The sequence below is a fragment of the Petaurus breviceps genome, unplaced genomic scaffold, assembly GCF_028583685.1.
Source record: "Petaurus breviceps papuanus isolate PSGF00001 unplaced genomic scaffold, PetGlider_PUasm1.0 140, whole genome shotgun sequence".
In the NCBI taxonomy this organism is placed as follows: Eukaryota; Metazoa; Chordata; class Mammalia; order Diprotodontia; family Petauridae; genus Petaurus; species Petaurus breviceps.
In genome coordinates, this window is record NW_027185698.1 from 29,337,601 (window position 1) to 29,357,595 (window position 19,995).

General features: G+C 34.6%; 1 protein-coding gene across 5 annotated transcripts in view; it reads left to right on the forward strand.

Annotated features, from left to right (window-relative positions):
* The window catches only part of RAB28 (RAB28, member RAS oncogene family), a 211,587-nt gene that overhangs the window by 119,983 nt on the left and 71,609 nt on the right, over positions 1-19,995 (forward strand). For all 5 annotated transcript variants that reach the window (XM_069069739.1, XM_069069741.1, XM_069069736.1 and 2 more), the window contains exons 5-6: positions 4,272-4,375; positions 9,492-9,569. In XM_069069739.1, coding sequence (XP_068925840.1) covers positions 4,272-4,375; positions 9,492-9,569 — 182 coding nt within the window. The remainder of the gene's footprint in view (positions 1-4,271; positions 4,376-9,491; positions 9,570-19,995) is intronic.

The window sequence follows — 19,995 nt, forward strand, 5'->3', positions numbered from 1 at the left end:
TGATTCACCCTGATGTTTTGCCAAAGTGGATTGGAACTCAATGATTTACAGACATGTTTTTTTGTAATCTATATCATATGCTTAATATTTTTTTCTTTAAAAAACCAAATCTATTGCTGAAAGTACTATTCATGAACTAAGTGACTAGCCATGGAAACACACAATATCATTTTCTGGTATGGATCAAAACCACCCTAGCATGAATTAGATGGTCAGGAAAAATAAAGATGCCCCTCCTGTAGTTACCTAAGGATGGTACTGAGACATTGGAACTAATGCTGCAGATGGTGAATGAAAAATTTGTGTTTGAAATGTCATGTATGAGCAAAAGAAACTCCATTTTGACAAAGCAGCAGTAAGACTGGCAGCCTCATCAGTGCTGATGTGGCATCATGGAGATTTTACAGTGTGACTTTTAGCTTGATGTCTCCTGTTTTGCATCTTCAGGTTGTAGTGAAAGATATTTTAAAAGGTACAGGGAAGGGAACATTATTTATTTTGAGGAAATAATGTTCCAAAATTATAAGTTATAGCTCATAATCATTGTACTGTACTGATAATAAACATTTTAGAGTACAGTATAGAGATTATTTAATCCAGTCCCCTACTTTTATAAATTCTTAGGTGAATCTTACATTTTATCCCACATTTTGCTACTAGACCAATCTTCCAGAAACACTGTCCTGCTCAAAAAATTTTATTCTCTTCCCAGTCAGCTGAAATCAGTAAATATTTATTAAGCACCTGTCATGTGTTAGGCACTGTGACTGAGTGTCATTACTGTACAGAACCAAATGCAGCTTCCTTAGGTATTCTGTATCCTATACATGTCCTTAACCTTCAGTGGTTCTAGTCTTAGCTTCACTGAGTTTTATAAATCCTCTGCTCTAGACAGACTTAATTTTAATTTGCCTTATCTCATGAACTTAACTCAGTTTCCCCAACCACATTTTTTGCTCATTTTGTTGTTCCATCCACCTGTATTACTCCTTCCATTTCTTGGCTGTTACCTACATTTACCAATTCTTCAAGACTCAACTTAAATTCTACATCCTTAAATCCTCTACCCTCGTGAGAAGTTGTATCTACTCTAATAATTTTTGCCTGTGCTTATTTGGTAGTTATCCACGTGACATACTTATACCCTTGTTTGAAACTTATTTAATTTTTTTTCTTTTTTGTTGTTATTTAACTTTTCACATGTTTTTCTCTTGTCTCCCTACGTGTAGCCTATTGAGATCTTTCAGGGCAGGGACACAGCACTTAACATCATGACTTGCATTTGGTTGGCACTTAATAGGCATATGTTGATTTTAATTTACCCAGTGTCATACAGCTAGGGATTGTAGGATCCCAGGATTAGAACTCAAGTCTTACTTCCTGGACAAAATGTTCTTTTCATTCACCATGCCATGTTATTAGGAAGGGAAGGAAAACTTCAAAATTACTTTAAGATGAGGCTTAAAGAAGGAACTAAAAATAAAGAACTGGAAATTTATGGCTATCTCAGGATCAATCATGAGTCATTTTTTGAATGCTACAAATACAAAGTAATAGTTATTTTCAATTCTCACTGCTTATTGTGCATAATTCCTTGAAAAGAGCCAGATGAACTATATAAAATAGCAACATATTTTCCTGCTTATAGAACCACTAACACTCATAAATCCTTGAAGGACTTGTTTATAGAATCAATAATCTTTGGAGGAGGGTAAGATTTGGTCATATTTACAATTTTGGTGAGTTTGCAGGTAGAGCTGACACAAATATTGTAGCTGTCAGAGAGAATGAATAAATGGTAAAAGTAAAATATTATTTCCTTGAAGCTTTTCCTTCCTCTTCTTCAGGCTCCCACAAAAGATATAATAGTTTTAGCAATTCCCAGATGTCCATGAGTGAACATTAATTAGCATTGAGCCTAAAGTTTATTTTATAAACTTAATCTGTTCTTTCTTATTTATCATTACTAGCAGACCAAACTTCACATAGTTTAGAAGAAGAGGAGACATTGGTAAATAAGAGTAGGCATATAAATTTCTTATGTTGAATAAAGTGTTTCCATTGGTAAAGATTGTGAACTAATCTGCGTATAGGGAACACCATGTTTGTTGGGTTTCGCCGTACACCATGGTGATGTAACTTGGGTATAATCATTTTGTTTATGGAACCTAACTTTAGATATCCAGTTTCACTTCATAGCCTAAGTAGCTAGAGCAGCAGCATAGTGTGTGTGTGTGTCACTGGATAATTTGATGAACATGCCTCTCATGCCTTTAGCCAAGTTGCTGATAAAAACATGAAATAGCACAGGATCCAACACAGATCCTCGGGGCACTCCACTGGAGCCCTCCTGCCTCCTTGACATTGAACCATTAACAAACACTCTTGGAATCTGTCTGTTCACCTAGTTCAAAATCCATGTAATTGTATTATCATCTAGTGTACTTCATCTTTTCTATGAGAATAGTGATAATTCATCAAGTGCTCTGCTAAAATCTTGATAAGCTATATCTGCAGAATTCCCAGATCTAGTTTACTGACCTGTTGAAAAAAGATGCAATAAAGTTAGTCTGCCATAATCTGTTCTTTTTTTTGGGGGGGGGGGGGGGATTGGGGTTAAGTGACTTGCCCAGGGTCACACAGATAGCAAGTATCTGAGGCTGGATTTTAACTCAGGTCCTCCTGACTACAGGACTGTTACTCTATTCACTGCATCACCTCGCTGCCCCAATAATCTGTTCTTGATGAAACCATACTGGCTTTTTAAATCACTGCTTTCATTTCTACCAGCATCTCTTTAATTCTGTTGTTTAGGATAGAATGAAGTAAAATGTACTCAATAAATAATTTTTTTTCTTTATTAAGACAATTGTTATACAGTTATTATGTTGCTTAATATGCTAAGTTGACTTTTGGTATGTGATGTGTTGTACATATGTGTTTTTTGATAGTGGAGAATATTCAAGTAAAAGTGACATTGCCTTATGTTTAATTGGTTAGTGATTTCATTAGGGATTTTTCCTAGTGACGTTATTTGTTCTTACTTTTGTTGTTGTTGAATTAGAAGAAGTATTTTAGTTTCAATATTATGATAAACTGTAGTATAAACATTAGTGCTAATAGCTTAGTATTTTAGTTGTCCACAAATTAATGCCTGTGGTATCTGGGCGTTTTTAGGCCTGTTCTTGTAAACAAGGCCTCAGTGCTGTTTAAGGAACAGCAACATGTGGCCAAAAAAAAAAAAGCTCCACATTAACCAAGGTAAGCAGTATAAATGGGACTAAGGAATCCCCTGTTGGACCAAAAATCTCCTAGAGAAAATCTCCAGAGCCTACAAATTAAAGACCTCCAATATCATTTCAAATAAAGCCTTTTATGTAGTATGAGGGCATTTTTTCAGTTGATAATCAATTGCCACTATTATGCAGGCTTACTAGATTTGCAAATTTACAAGTTTTTACAAGTCAGTTGGGTCCCTTCCTCAGGAAATCAGTTTAAGTTTTTTTTCCTGTATTGACTCAAAGAAGCTAGTTGTCCTTAAATCCTTGTGAATATATTTGCCTTATAATTTGACGGCATTGAGTCAACACCCGTATTGGTACTGCAATGCAATAAAAAGACAAACTTTTCAATATAGATTCCTGTTACTTCAGGATCAAAATTGGAAAAATTGAAATGTACACGATAAAACCTGTCAAGATTTGAGTTCCATGTTCTGTTTTTAGCACCTAACACTTCTCTGTGAAATGCTGTCTTGTTTAAGTGCTTTATTTCCAGTGGGCCCATCACAGGGAAAATCAATGAACACCACTCTCAAAATATATAAAGGAAGGAAACTTTCTAAAGGAGGTTTCTGAAGTCTCTTTTTATGAAATTAGAAATATTTCAATAACAAATCCAATTAATATTTTGATGTTTCTAAACACTAACCAGGTATTTGTCATACAGCATTAAAATTATAAAACTCTAAAACCTTCTAATTATATCAGATTATAAACTATTTCAAAGCAGATTTGTAGGAGGCATATATTTCATTAACTTAATTTATTTTAAATACATCTTTGTTCTTCAGATGCATTTATACATTTATGCTCTTACTTAACACTTACTAAATATCTACCTATTTATTAGGCACAGTACATAATAAGTAGACACTGCTATATTATGATAGGAATAAAATAGAATGTTTTCTTTTATGTTAAAGCAATTAAACAGTTTTATTTATATACAGTAATGTACTGGGTTTTGTTTTCCTTTGAATCCCTTTCTAGTTGATTTGGAGCATATGAGAACAGTAAAATCTGATAAACACCTTCGGTTTTGCCAGGAAAATGGCCTCGGCAGCCATTTTGTGTCAGCAAAGACAGGAGACTCGGTAAGTAAAGAGTATTATTAAAACCCACTTGAACTATATGTGTGTGTGTGTGTGTGTGTGTGTGTGTGTGTGTATACATGTGTGTGTACACATTTGGGAGGAAATGCTTTTTTCATTTCCAAAATTCTATAATGTTATGATTTTATAAATGTTTCATTCTAGCAGTCAGAAATTTCCTTGCATTGTTTAGAACTGTGGTGGCTTACCAAACCACTTTTATATTTCCTATATTCACCAATATTCATGGGAGTTCTTGACATTAAGCAATTTCCTAGGCTGCATTTAGTTTGGGCTCTAATGACTTTCTCCCTCTGTTGGAAGACCAAGTTAAATTCTCTATAAAAGTTGATTTAAAATGGTTTGTTCTGGAGGAGATGACGCTTCCCCAAAATATTTTGTAGTCCAAGTGGAGATTTTTGAAATTCCATCTCTGTATCAAAAACAGTTTTGTATTTTATCCTGTTTTAAGAGGGGATGGGAGCTTTCAGTTCATAACACACTTATCTGAGGAAGGTAGAAATATTATATTGAGAGAATATTTCACTTCTCTTTCCCAAAAAGTAAATTGACAAGTAAATTTTGTTTTATAAAAGATAGTCATGAAGGTCCACAGTGCTGATACAACTGTTCTACAATTCAATAAGCTCTTGATATTTGTTGGTTGCAGGGAAATAAAAAGGGAAAGCAGAGAGGCCAGAGGGATTGGCAAAGCTTTCCCTCTAATTAGGCTTAAAAGACAAGGTAAATAGACTGCTTGTAGTTGAGAGTGTAGACAAGCCCTATGAAGTTAAAGACAATTGAACTACAATATTGTTATTTGAAGCCAGAATATTCTGAAGATAACTTGTAATGAGTCTTTCCAACCTTGAGAATATTAAAACAGAGACAGAGATTAAGTAGCTAGGTGGAGCAGTGGATAGAGTGTTGATCCTGGAGTCCAGAAGACCTGAGTTCAAATTTGTCCTCAGATTCTCACTAACTGTGCGACCCTGGGCAAGTCACTTAACCCTGTTTGCCTTAGTTTCCTCATCTATAAAATGAGCTGGAAAAGGAAATGGAAAACCACTCTAGTGTCTTTGTCAAGAAAATATCAAATAGAGTCACGAAGAGTCAAATGTTACTTAAAAAAACTGAATAACAAGAGATAAAATATTGTTTTAAATAATAGTTAAGGATGAGTGAAAGAAAATAGTATTTTCCAGTTCATTACTGGTTTTGATATATAAAAAAGACGACTAAGTAGAAACACATGTCAACTCTCAATTAAAACTACAACTTAATTTTGAATTAAGTCAGAATAGTATTTTCACCTCTTGGCAATTTACACTATATTGAAAACAAAATATACTTCAAGGACCTGTGATTTCTCTTAGAACCCTAGCATAATTTACAGTACTTTCTATTCCTTAGTAGAATTTGATAGTTACTATGGTCAAGGAATTAATCATCCTGTAACCAACTTGGTGAGGACTCTTTCTGACTTAAGCTGGGTTGTTCTTTATATGGTAGACACAGTCTGTCACTGGGACCATGATGAACCCTTTCCAGCTTGGTTGCACTTGCTAAAATTTGTGATATACCAGGATAGTCTTTGAGAACCTTGCCTGAACTCCATACCATAATGAAGCATTGGAGTAGAACTTGAGTGGTTTCTCGAAATGCCTAAGAAAGGTCCATAACTACGTAAGTGTCAAACCTGGGAACAGAGTCATAATAGTAAATATCATATAATCCTAACAATTTTTTGAATTTAAAACTAAGCTTGAAGGTGGTAGTGCATATTAGCAGGGGATCAAATCACGCTTATAGAAATAGTGATTACTACATTTTGCTAAGGCATTCACAGAGAAGTTTAAGTAACTGTCTTCAACAACTATCTACCATTTGTTTGGGCAATGACCCAACTATACAGTCCTGGCAAGATCAGAATTATGACAAGGCTCTGATTTTAGCAAAATAGTCTCCAAGACCTGTTTCTACTCCATATCTACTATTGGCTCCTAAATGGTCTCCTAGTCTCCAGTCTTTCCCTTTTTTTATCCATTTTCCATGTAACTGTTGAATTGCCATTCCTAAAGTACAGACCTGACTGTATTACTCCCCTGCTCAAGAAACTTAAGTGGTTCTCTCTTGACTGTAGAATAAAATATAAACACCTCTGTTTGGCATTTACAGCCCTTAACATTCTGGCTCCAAACCTGTTTTTCCAGACTGATTTCACATTAATCCCACTCATTCACTCTCTATTCCAGCCAAACTAGCCTACTCTCTGTTCCCCATAGATGACCTGCTATGTCCCACCTCTAAGCTTTTGCCCATAATGCTCTTCCTTCTCATCACAGCCTCTTGGAACCTCCAAGCTTCCTTTTCTCATAATCTTCGTTAATAGTGTTTTACACTCTGCCTCTAGAAATGACTGTTTATTTTTTATATTTACTTTTCTGTGTACATGTTGTTTCCTTCTAGGAAATGTAAGCTTTTTGAGCATAGTGACTTTTTTGTTTATATTTGTAGCCATATCACCAGCACAGTGCTTGGCACATAGGAATAGTCAAGAAGTGTTTTTTTTTTTAATTAAATTGAATTGAATTCCTTTTACAGTATGCCTGTGGCATGTGGAATCATAAACATCTGGAGTTGGAAGTTATGTTAGAGAACATTTAATTAAACTTTTTAGTTTACAAATGAAAATGATATTCAGAGACCTTTTTTTCTATAACTTTCCCAAGATCACACTGCTGGTTTATGGTAGAGCCAGAATTATGACTATATGATGCCATGTACATGTGTAAGTATGTATGTATGTGTGTATGTGTATGTATGTAATGTATGTATTATTGTATGTATTTATGTGTGTATCCTAGATTAAATTAGTAGCTCAGCTTAGTTTCTTGACTAAATTAATAACATGTTTCCATATTATGTTAAAGAACATTTTGGAACATTTATTTCCTCATCTTTACTATCTGGATTATCCATGATTGAACTATTGGCAGGAAAGAGAACACTGATAATGGCTATTGTGTTGCTGCATTCTCCCATCTAAGTCCCTGCAGGCATTAACTCCTCTCTGTCATATGATTCTGCTTCATTACTGAAAAATTATTTTCAATGGGTGGTTGTCTTTGCAGCCAAGAGCATCAAAATGGGTTGTGTACCCATGGAATTAGTTTTGGGTTTATAGATATTTGGCTTTTTAAAAAATCAAAGATATAAATAATGTAATATCATGATTTTTCTTGGTTTGCAGGCAACAGCAAGCTGTGAAAAAATGATCAACACTTGGGAAGATAGTATTAGAATAAAAAAATTCATTTAGAGAAGTTGAAAAAGCTGTTTAGTGTAGGAATAGGTATTAGGTAGAATATTTAAGTAGAAAAACTGTACAACATAATACATTAATAGAGTTCAAAGATATAGAAATCTTATCCTGAAATTGATCATGGGTTATCATAAATGTAAAGCTGTTACTAAAAATTAAGGAGCCTTTTTAAAGATATATCATTTGTAGGAATAATTAATATTTCTACCATACTCTGAAAATTAGAGTATCAGGTTCAGTGTATTTCTCACTTAAAGAGAGATACAAAAAGTCTGCATGTTGGTAGGAGCACCATGGAAGCTATTAAAGGGTTGGATAATGATAATAACTTAGCCTTGCATACCAGTTTATAATTAATCAAGGACTTTCTCATGTGTCCCATTTGGTCCTCACACTAGCCCTGTGAGGTAAAGAGGGAAGATATTATTTTCTTAATTTGTAAAGATGAGGAATTAATCATAATAATAACAACTAATATTTATTTAGCATTTACCACGTGCCAGGCACTGTACTAAGCAAATATCACAAATATTATTTTATTTGATTCTCAACAGCCCTGGTAGGTAGGTACTATTATTATCCATGTTTTACAGATGAGGAAACAGAAGCAAACTATATGTCAAGTGAATTGCCCAGGGCCACACAGCTAGTCAACATATGAGGCCAAATTTGAACTCTGGTCTTCCTGATTCCAGGCCTGGCACAACATCCACTGTGTGACCTAGCTGTCCCTATCCTCAGAATGAGCAAATGACCAACTCAAATGACAAAGCTATTTAGTATAATTGAGGCTTAGTCTAGTTCACAAGCACATCAACAGTGCATTAATGTCCTAACTGGTGAACATGTGTGATTGACAAGGCAGTGTGGTTTGATTCTCTTTAATTTAGGTTCAGGTCTTGATTTGGTTTGAGACATTATAATGGATATAAACCAGGTAGAACCACAATGGAGTTAAACTGAAAAATGCCCAATTAAGTTGTTCTTCATATTATTGTGTTGGTAGCATATTTTTAAATAAAGAACAGTTTTTTTTATGTGGAAAAGAAAAAAGAGAATTGAGACTTAGTCCTAGGTAAAATTTTTGCTGCCACAGACAGACTAAAACTAGTTTAAAGAGCATTTTTCTTGGGATTAGAAGTGAGAAGTTGAAGTCAATTGGTATATATGGCACACTTAAGGAACTTAGAGATGAAGATCAGAGATTAGTTTGGACTGATCCATTTTCAAGTTCTTGAGGGATTTATAAACCACTTTTCAGTCTTATACTTTATTATTTAAAAAAAGCTGTAATTTATTCAAGAATAATAGCTATAATTTTATGTTGGAAGCAAAGCTTTATAATCCAATTATTCCTGACAAATGTTAATTAGAAACCTTGGAAGTGGTTGCATTATGCAAATTTCTACTGCCTCTGTCCATTCATTCATTAAGTCAGTGAACATATTTTACATAATTATAACTTTGAATAGTGCGGATTCAAAAACATTTAGCCACTCTATGATATTCATTTTTCTTTCTAATCAGGTATAACCTTTGAAAACTGTTAAGGAATATTTCAACTTCATTTTAACAGTTCAATATACTGTACAGTATTTAAAATTATGATTTAATCCTTTTAATATATCATGTTTACAATGACACTGCATTTTCCAGATAACTTATTTTCAGAATTTCACAGGACATCATATATTTGCAATGTTCACTGTTTAGAATTGAAGAAAAATTTGATGCATTTAAAGGTAATTTGAGGATATCTGCTTTTAATAATTTTTACTCTATTTCTTGTTATAGGTCTTCCTGTGTTTTCAGAGAGTTGCTGCTGAAATCCTTGGGATCAAATTAAACAAGGCAGAAATTGAACAGTCACAGGTGATTGTCCTGAATATTATGCTTTAAACATAATTTTAAGAGTATTTTTAGGTTCTTTTCACACTTCTGTGCTTGTGTAATTATTTCAAATATCATAAGAAATACCGTACATCACAGTTTTGTTGCTGAAAGAGGTGAAAAGCATTCTTTCTATGAAAATAGAAAAGTTTTACCTTTTATTTGAATCCTTTTCATGAAGACAGTTATTAATACTTGACATATTTAATGTAATGAAAATCATTAATTATAATTTGTGAAATTTCATGATGGGTCAAGGTAAAGTTTCTTGTATGACTTTTGAGTATAAATAGGTTGAATCAGTAATAAAAACAACATCAAAAGGTGAATATTTAATTTGCTGCAGAGAACAAACTTTTAAAAAGTATTAACTTGCACACCAAGTTCCTGTGCTAACTACAATTTATTTCCTAACTTATATATTTATTGAAGTCCCCCACATCTTCTACTTGGCAATACTTCATTAGTCTACTAAATATAGTTGAAAGTTGTAAAATAACCTTTCTTTGGAAAAAGAAAATTTTATATATCTAATTTTTGACTAGCAGGTTTTCCATGTATCTGGATGAGTGAAGTTTTCCTTTCCCCTACTTTTTTGTATTTTTGTTCTGTCTCTGTGTGTAAAGTGTGTTTTTTCTTTTATTTCGGAACTCCCTTTCTATGTTGCTTGTACTTATTCATATCTTCATTTCAATACATAAAGGATCTATAATTTCATTAGTGTGAGTGTTCTTTCTACCAACACAGATTTTAACTTTTCTAAAACTTAGTAGATAATTTTTGCATTACTTTGTGTAATTTGCAAACCTTTAATTCAACAGCTATTTATAAAGTGTTGACCATATGCAAGGCACTGTGCTAGGTGCTACAAGTACAAAGATACAACAGTTTTTGCTCTAAGGCTCTTAACCAGCCTGGTGAAAAGTTTCCAGTCTGCTCCATAGACAGCACACAAGGTTCATCACCAGTCCCATATAGTCTGGTAGAACTTGCCAAAGCTTATACTCTCTGCTGGTAGAGCTTCCCTCCCTTCCTTGGGCTATTGTGAGGATCAAATGGGATAACATGAGGAAACCCTTGATTAATTATAAAGTGGCAGCTAGATGGCAGAGTGGATAGAGCCCTGGGCTTCGAATCAGGAAAGCTCGTCTTCTTGAGTTCAAATCCAGCCTCAGACACTTGCTAACTTACTAACTGTGCGATCCTGGGCAAGTCATTTAACCCTGTTTGCCTCAGTTCCTCATCTGTAAAATGAGCTAGAAAAGAAAATGGCTAACTGCTTCAGTATTTTTGTGTAAAACTCTTCAGTATTTTTGCCAAGAAAACCCCAAAGTGATGTTATGAAGTGTTGGACACGACCAAGACAACCCAACAACAAAAATCTGTTTGGGTTGTTTTTATCCAGCCCTTTACTAGCTTCCATGATTTTCCTGTCAGAATACAGATTCAAGAATTCAGGGTCACCTCCATACCACAGAGACGCATCAGAGGTAGGACTTCAGTGTAGAGTAATTAATATTGCAAAGGAGAGTTCTGTTAAACTAATACTGTATAGCAAAATACTGGTTAGCCCTGCTAGTGAATTTTTTGGTGGCATACTCTATTAATATCTTTCAAGACACAGTGCAAGTATCCCCTTTCACATGAAGCATTTTCTTATCCCCACGGCTTGTCCCCTCCTCCTAAGTTGTATTGTATTTGTAAATCATATTTTTACTTGCTTTTAATTCTCCTTATATTTATTGCGCATGTACTTTTGTGTGAACTTATTTTCCTGATAGAATGTAAATTCTTTGTAAGTAGGCATTATTTCATTATGTGTATTTATTTCTACAGCCTAGCACAGTACCTCTCATATAGCGGGTACTTAATGTATTTTGACTGATTAGGAATCAGAAAGTTTTAACTTGAATTGATTATGAAACTCTAGGCTGGAATGTATTTCATAATTATATTATGCTTTTTCAGTGACTTTTGATATTAAATTTCCAGGAAGTCAAGGCTCCAATACGTTTATCAGTTTGGGGTATAAATTTTTTTAAACCACTTTTTTCAAATAAAATAATCTGTTAACAAGAATTTATTTTCACACTACCAGTCCCACATAAGAACTTTGTTTTCTAGTTTGGAATACTTACTACCTCATCAAAATATGTCCTAAACCATCTGGAAACAGAGGGAAAACTTTTTAAAAGAGAAAAATTTAAACTTAAAAAAAATTTACATCCTTAAAAAACACCAAATGATTAGGGTGTTCGCATATACATAGAATAGAAAAAGAGGATTGTGTATGAAACTACAGGACTATTGTGTACAGCTCATTTTTTAAAAGTATATAATAAGGTCAGCTTACAGTTTTCAAAGCTTGTCTTGTATTCTCTCAGTTCTTTTTTTAAGAGGGGTAGAAAATAAAGTAGAATTTTTAAAGAAAACTTTAAAACTGACAGGTCCTACTTAAATGAACTCTGTTTTTGTACTAATGTATAGATCTCATATGAGTCTTTGTGACCTTTTCTTCTCTCCAAATATAGCATATTAATAATGCTCATTTTAGACTAAGAAATGGGCATTAAAACTACCTGCTTAGGCCTTATAAACAATGTTGCTATAACAACAATTTACATATACTGGAATAAAAATGATAATAATCGAATATATTCTAAAATTTAGACTTTGAAATGTGGTGAACAGCATGTTTGGTTGACAACAATAAGCTGAGTTATTTTTCTTCACCTTGCATATGCAATGAAGACATGCTTCCTTCTATGCACCCAGCTCCTCCCATGAAATTTTTCTCCTCACTCATTCATCTAGTCAACAAACATTTTCAATAAAAATAAGTATCCTTATGTGAAAGGTATTATACTAGGTTCTGGGGAATATAAAGATAAAAATTACAGTTCCTTTTCTGAAGGAGTTGGGATAGATATGAGATAGGAATGATAAAGGAAAGAAGAGACTCAAAGTGCTTTAAGAACATTGAAGGAAGGAGAAAATAGTCTGTGAAATCAGGAAAGGTTTCCCAGAGTAGGTTTTTGCACAGAAAAATGATTTGATGAAAGGCACATAGTAGGCACTTAAATGCAAATTGATTGACTCTTGGACATGATTCTGGCATTAGTGTCCTGGAGAGTAAATCCAGAGGAGGAGACTGAAGTCAGAGGGACCAGATGAGGCCCTTGCAGTAGTTCTGGCATGAAGGGATATGACTTATTTTGGTGGCAGCGGGAATAGAGATACCAGGAAGGAGGAATCAACAGAATTTGGTTATTGATTGGTCAGATGGACATATGGAAAAGGAAATTTTGACCTTTTGTGAGGAAATGGACACCTAGGAGAACTCAGGATAGTAATATTTTTGCTGGCAAAAGACATTTTGGTTTATCATTTCACAGGACTTTAGTAAACAAAGCCCCTTTGTGTCTGAGTCCCCCCCAAAAAAAGTTTGGTGAATTTGAATTTATTTAAAATAATGAATAAACTTTTTGGAGTTTTAGTTGAAGAGGTTTTTTTTTTCTTTAATTTTTTCTTTAATCTATTAGGGATTTTTCTTATAGGCACCATGGAAGATCTAGAGTTTAGTTACTTGCTAAAATGGGATAGGATAGTTTAATGGATAAGTTACTTGTATAGATGAGGTACTTGAAGTCCTAAGAGGGCACTCACTGTTCCCCACCTCTACACCTTTGTAAAAGCTTTGCTTGTGCTTATCTTCTCCTTCCTTATCTCTCTCTTTTAGAATCTCAAGTTTCCTTCATTTTGTGTGCCATGTCTTACAGGAAGCCTTATTGTGTTCCCTAAGTTAATAATGCTTGTTACACACATACATACACACGTATATGTGTGTATGTGTATGTATACATATATACCCACACACATTCATGCACACATGTGATTATAATCTATATATACACATATCTATATATACACATACATATATGTATACATAAAGAAAAAAATTCTCCACCTTAAAGTACCTTATATTCCATTAGGATGCTATGATATATGTAAAGTAAGTATGTATAGAAATAATGTATACTACACAAACATATATGCATACATAGTATATGTGCATATTATGCCTATATGCTTATCTGTTTGTATGTTGTATTAGGTGTATTTACATGTTATACATGTAAAACATATTAGATGTTATTTCTATTTCTGTATATTGATAGATAACATGTATGTGTACCCACACTTATCTATTTACACATTGTATCCTCCCTGTGAAGTTTAAGACACTGAGACTGACTTTCATTTTGTCTTTATATACTTTGTTATGCCCTTTGTATATATGCCTTTTTATTCAGAGCCTGGTATAGTGTCTTACACATTTTAAGTACTTGATGAATGTTGGATTGCATTGGATTTTATTGAGAGTGAAGAAATGATCCGGTTCAGTGAGAACAATTTTGAAAGTGAACTTGGTTAACCATGAAATTAATTTAAAAGCATGTGTTACTTACCTGTGATTTGTTTACTATTTAGAGTGTGCTTCCTGAGAGTTCATGGAAGGGAATATATCTGGATGATACATAATATTAATAATAATAACAGTAGCTAGCATTTATATAGCCCCTCCTGTGTGCCAAGCACTGTGCTAAACACTTTACAAATATTATCTCATGATCTTCACAACCACCCTGAAAGTTAGATGCAGTTATTAGTCCCATTTTAGTTGTAAATCATCTATTATCGACGGAAGAAGTTTGAAAGAACTTGACAATTTTCTCGTGTTAATTCTCTTAAGATTTATGTAGGCTTAAGGGGAAAAAAGAATTCATTTCACAATAGACCAGACTTTACCTACTGGAGGAAAGAGAGATATCTGCAAAAGGGGTTGGAAGTCCCAGTGATTGATGTCAGAAAGTAGAAAGTAAAAACAGCCATAGCCCTTTATTGTAAGGTAAAAAGCATAGTATTTGGGAGGAGAGCAAGTTGAAACTTCACTAATCCTTCATACTATAATTGTCAAGTAGAACAAAATAATGTTTTTATCTGAGGACTTATAAGGCCTTATGAGACAGCTAGGTAGTGCAATGGATAGAATTGCTAGACCTAGAGTCAGGAAGACCTGATTTCAAATTTGTCCATGCTTACTAGCTATGTGGCCCTGGGCAAGTCACCTAAACCTTTACCTTGATTTTCTCAACTGGATCCTTGAAAAGAAAGGAAAGAGGGGCAGCTAGGTGGTACAGTGAATAGAGCACCAGCCCTGGAGTCAGGAGGACCTAAGTTCAAATCCAGCCTTAGACACTTAACACAAAAACTACCCATGTGACCTTGGGCAAGTCACTTATCCCCAATTGCCCTCCAAAAAGCAAAAAAAAAAAAAAAAGGAAAGATATTACCTGAATGAGATGTGAAGGTAAATAGTCCCACATAGGAAAAAACTAAGTAGATAAAAAATGCCTTGGGGCGGCTAGGTGGCACAGTGAGTAAGAGTGCTGGCTCTGGAGTCAGGAGGACCCGGGATCGGTTCCGGCCTCAGATACTTAACATCCACACAAAAAAGAACTGGCCATGTAACCTTGGACAAGTTATTTAACCCCAACTGCTTTAAAAAAAAAGAAAAATGCCTTTTGTCTAGAATGACACACATAAAGGATATTCCTAAAGAACCAATCCATCAGCATCTATATTTTGACAGACCCTACCAGGTTTATATTGACCTAGGCCCAGAATCCAGTAGGCAGAAAAGAGCAGGCAGAATAGCATTTGGGAAATTACAGAGTGCTTTCAGCGCCCCCATTCTACCTCCTGAAATAAAATTTCATCCTTTTAAGACCAGTACTTTTCCATTTTTATGATGTGCCCACAAATCATGGATTACCACAATCTCCCAAGAGTCAGAATTGCAGGCCACTGAGAGAGCAGTGGAGAGATATGGTGATAGGCATAAGTGTTGTTTGTTGTTCACTTGTCTTCAGTTGTGTCTGACTCTTCATGATCCCATTTGGGGTTTTCTTGGCAAAGATACTGGAGTGTTTTGCCATTTCCTTCTCCAGATAATTTTGCAGAGGAAACTGGGGCAAACTACATTAAATAACTTTCCCAGAGTTATACAGCTAGTAAATATCTGAGGCCATATTTGAACTCAGGAAGATGAGTCTGACTCTAGGCCTGGGTTATCCACCGCTATCTAGCTGCTCTGGTATAAGTAAAGCAAAGCATATTATGAATGATGAATAGTGTATGTAAATAATCTTTTTAAAGAGAGATGTAGGACTGGAAATGGGCCAGTTGTATAGTTAAGTGAGAGATAACAGTTGGCAGTTTACAGTCTTCATTGGTACACATTTCATATTGAGATCAAGAAAAAACTTCCCTTGGCTTTTTGGGTCTTTCCTCTTTAAAAGAGCATTTATAGGATAGACAAAAGGGAAAGGTTATGGCTGTACCATTGGTGTTGGAGAAAGTATCTATGTCAATAAGATCATAGACCCTTTGAAATAAGTAATATAAAACATATTATGAGGTCAAATAAAAGGGGAATTAATTTAGACCAGAAGAATTCAAGTTGTTAAAGTTATGGGCCATGTTATCAGAAACCCATATGTACATGGGTCAAATTTTGTATTCTTAAGAGATGGGCTATATGTAATTTTTTAAAACGCAGTTTTTAAGTGATACTAAAGTAGTAAAAACAATTTAATCCTCATTTATTCAGAAGTGCTGAGTTAGAGGCTTAGTTAATGAATGGAGGAATGAAGCATTTATTTAACAGTTACTGTTTGGTAACACACTGTACTAAGTGCTGGTGATACAAAGAGAAGAGTAAGGCAGGCCTTGCTCTCAGGGAGCCCCCATTCTGATGGGGGAGGCAACACAGTTAGAAGATTTCAGCTGCAAGTAAGATTGAAAAGTTTCATGGTCCTTACATGCAGTAGTGAAGCAGATATTATTATCTTTTCCTCAATGTTATTAGTAATGTAGGTTCAGAATCCTGACCTTGTCCCTATCAGGGTCTGAAGGGAGATGCCTGTCGAGGTGGTAGTGGTGGTTCTATCTGCCTGGCACATGCTGCCTCCCCTCTCTCCCCAGGGTGCCCTGGTGCCTCAGCTAGGCTGGCTTATCTACCTCATGTGTGCTAATAATTGATCAGTTTTGTTCAAGATAATAAGAATATTTAGTAGACGAAATCATTTTTAAAAGTATAGGTGTCAGTTCTGACTACAGATTATATCATGAATAATGTTTCTTAACCTCAATTTCAAAAAGAAAATTTATTTTCACAAAAACAGATATACCCAAACATTGCCTAGAATTGGCTTACATAGTCAGAAATTTAAAGTTTCCCATTGGCCTCTTAATTTATGTGTGCTTGCTAATAATGAGGCAAAGATTTTTTTTGGGGGGGGAGTGCTTAAAATCTCACCTTAGGGTAATGATGTCACATTTGGATTTTGGATTATGCTGGTCCTATAATTGAAAGCCCCCAAATTAGAGAATATTTGGCAGTTTTATTTTGGCACCAAAAATAAAAGTTTCTAACATTGAATGATACATTTTTTAACTAAAACATAGGAGAAAAAAGATAGCTACTGTAAAGCAAGGTATTTTTTGATATTTCTCAGCACCTTAAATTCTGCTCAGGGAAGGCAGTTTCCAGAATCTGAGGATTGAGCAGGATCTTAGTTAATGCTTTTTTCTGACACAGGCATGCCACACATCAATGTGGGAAAAGTATAGTACCCAAGGAAAAGTGCTACTACCCTTAAACCTTTGTTAATTTGTTGAAAATGTAAATCATTGATGTTAGAGCATTGATACAAAGTGACTTGAACACAGGTAAATAACCCTGCTATGTTTACATGATGGAATTTAAAGCACCATTTGGAGGGATTAATGAATTTCTTATTGACTACAATGATAACTTCTTTTTCTTCCACTTCAGGAGTTTGGTTTAAAAAAAAATTAGATTTTGAGAGCTCAGATAACCGTGTATTGCCTAATCACACTTTGTTCAGTAATTGGTAGCATTTTTATTGATACCATCAGACCAAGAATTTTTTAAAGAAAATACAGTCTTTTTTGCTAGATAAGATAATATGAAGTTCATCAGTTAAAAATGAAGTAAAACGAATCAGGGACTAATAAATCCAGACCATATAACACACTCCCCATTCCTCCCTTTTGTTTATCAGACTTTATAGATGCTATCAACATGTGTATTGCCCATGTTTTAATCTCATTAATTCAGTATATATTCAAATTTTGGTTAAATGCAATTGTGCTAAAATGTGGGAAAATGCCATGTAAGCAGTTAGAGGTAGTTATTACTTTATTATTATTATTTTGCTTTTTGGAGGGCAATTGGGGTTGTGACGTGCCCAAGGTCACATGGCTAGTTTTTGTGTTGTGTCTGAGGCTGGATTTGAACTTGGGTCCTCCTGACTCCAGGGCTGGTGCTCTATTCACTGCGCCACCTAGCTGCCCCTATTACTTTATTATTATTATTATTATTATTATTACCTGTGGGCAAGTCTCTTACCTTCTTTGAGGTCAATTTCCTGCTTTGCAAAATGGGAATAATAATACTTGCTCTACCTGCCTAATTCATCTGGTTGTTGATCTGCTCTGAAAGTTAGAATGACATGACCTCAAATACCATCTCTGGCATGTCCTAATTTTGCAACCCAGGGTAAGCCAGTTTAACTTCCCCATACCATTGGCACCTTTTTAAGAAGACTGTGCGTGTAGAATGATTGATGCTGATCTGCACGGATGGAGGAATTTTTCTCCTGGGGAGCTCCCTACACTGATGCTACTATGATTTTGGACAAAACATAAAAACAAAATTCTTCAAAATGCATCATAGGTGGAAGTGATTATTAGCATTATTATGTTTAAAACAGCATAGGAAATTCAGGTACTTTCATTTTTAAAGTTTTTCATTAACAAATTTTCTCCATTATATGTAAATCATATTTTGTAGTTTCCACAATCATTTGTTAACTGTTGTTTTCTAATTGTTATGTAATGGCTCCTTCAAGCTGCAGCTCAAATACAGGAAACCTTGTTGGATCCCTCCCCATTGCTAGCGCCTTCTTTCCTGGGTCAGTCTTTACCTCTGACACATCCCTCCCTTGTGATCCTCAGCAAGACATTTAATCCCCTAGTACTCTAGGTAACTCTGTTACTAAATATGGCAGATAAAGGATCAACCTGTATCAATGATGGAAATGTCTTACCCAATCACAGGTCCAGACTCTGGCCTCTTTTCATATTTGTTTTGTCTGGCCTTCTATCTGTATGTATTTCCCTCCTTAGAATATAAGTTCTTTAAGAATAAAGATTTTTAAAAATTCTTTGTATCTTCAATGCCTAATGCATAGAATTCACCTAACAAATGATTTCTTATTACTTTACATGTTAGCTTTGTCCTTAAGAGGTATAGGAATGGAAACAATAATGACGACTTACATATGTATAGAGCTTTACAGGTACAATGAACTTTCACATGTATTATCCCACTTGATCTTCAAAACAAGACAATTCAAGTATTGGATAGGATTTTAGAATTTAGCCCTGGAAGCAGTGTTACACCTAATCTAGAGTGATTCCTCATTTAAGGAAGCTAAGGCTTAGAGAAGCCATCTGACTTAATATTCAGTGGCAGAGCCTGAACTCCAGAATAGGCCTTCTGAATCCCACCCAGTCCAGTGTTCTTTCTCCCCTAGCACTTTTTCTCTATGCTTGATCTCATGGAGAAAATATTTTCATTTGTATTGCTTTAAGTAACTGCCTTAAAAACAGAACTTAACAATAACTGTTGCAGTGCTTTTTATTTAAACCTAATGGAGATTTGCATTTAGGAAATTGGAATCTATCCTAAAATTCTTAAGTAAATCTACTTTTTTTGTGTGTGGCTGGGAGGTGTAATTAGAATGGTCATGGGGGCATGGGAAGGAATTGTAATGAAAAATAAATGGAAATATTTCATCACTAGAAATGCTACTAAATAAAAAAAATTCACAGAACATATATTTACATACACACAATCTTGCTAATTTCTAATAGAGAAAAGTCTAATAATTCATAACATTGTCATGCATTCTATATGTATGTGATAGGGCAGTCCCCAAGAAGTAAACTCCTGTTTTGTAAACTCAATGTACAATTCTCCATTTTGGTAATTAACTAAATAGGATGATAAAGAAAATTGGCTCTTGAATCTTTACTCTTTCCTTTTTTATGTTTAAATTTTCCTATATCTTTGGCTACATTTTAAATGTGTGTGATGTTCTTTATTTTTTTTTCTGGAGTGTTCATTTTTTTTTCAATTATTGAATCTTCTTTCTTTCTCTTTTTTTTCCTCTCCCTCCCCCTTCTCTCTCTCTCTCTCTCTCTCCCTCTACTTCACTATTTCTGCCCTGACAATATGCTGTCAAATCCCGTACAC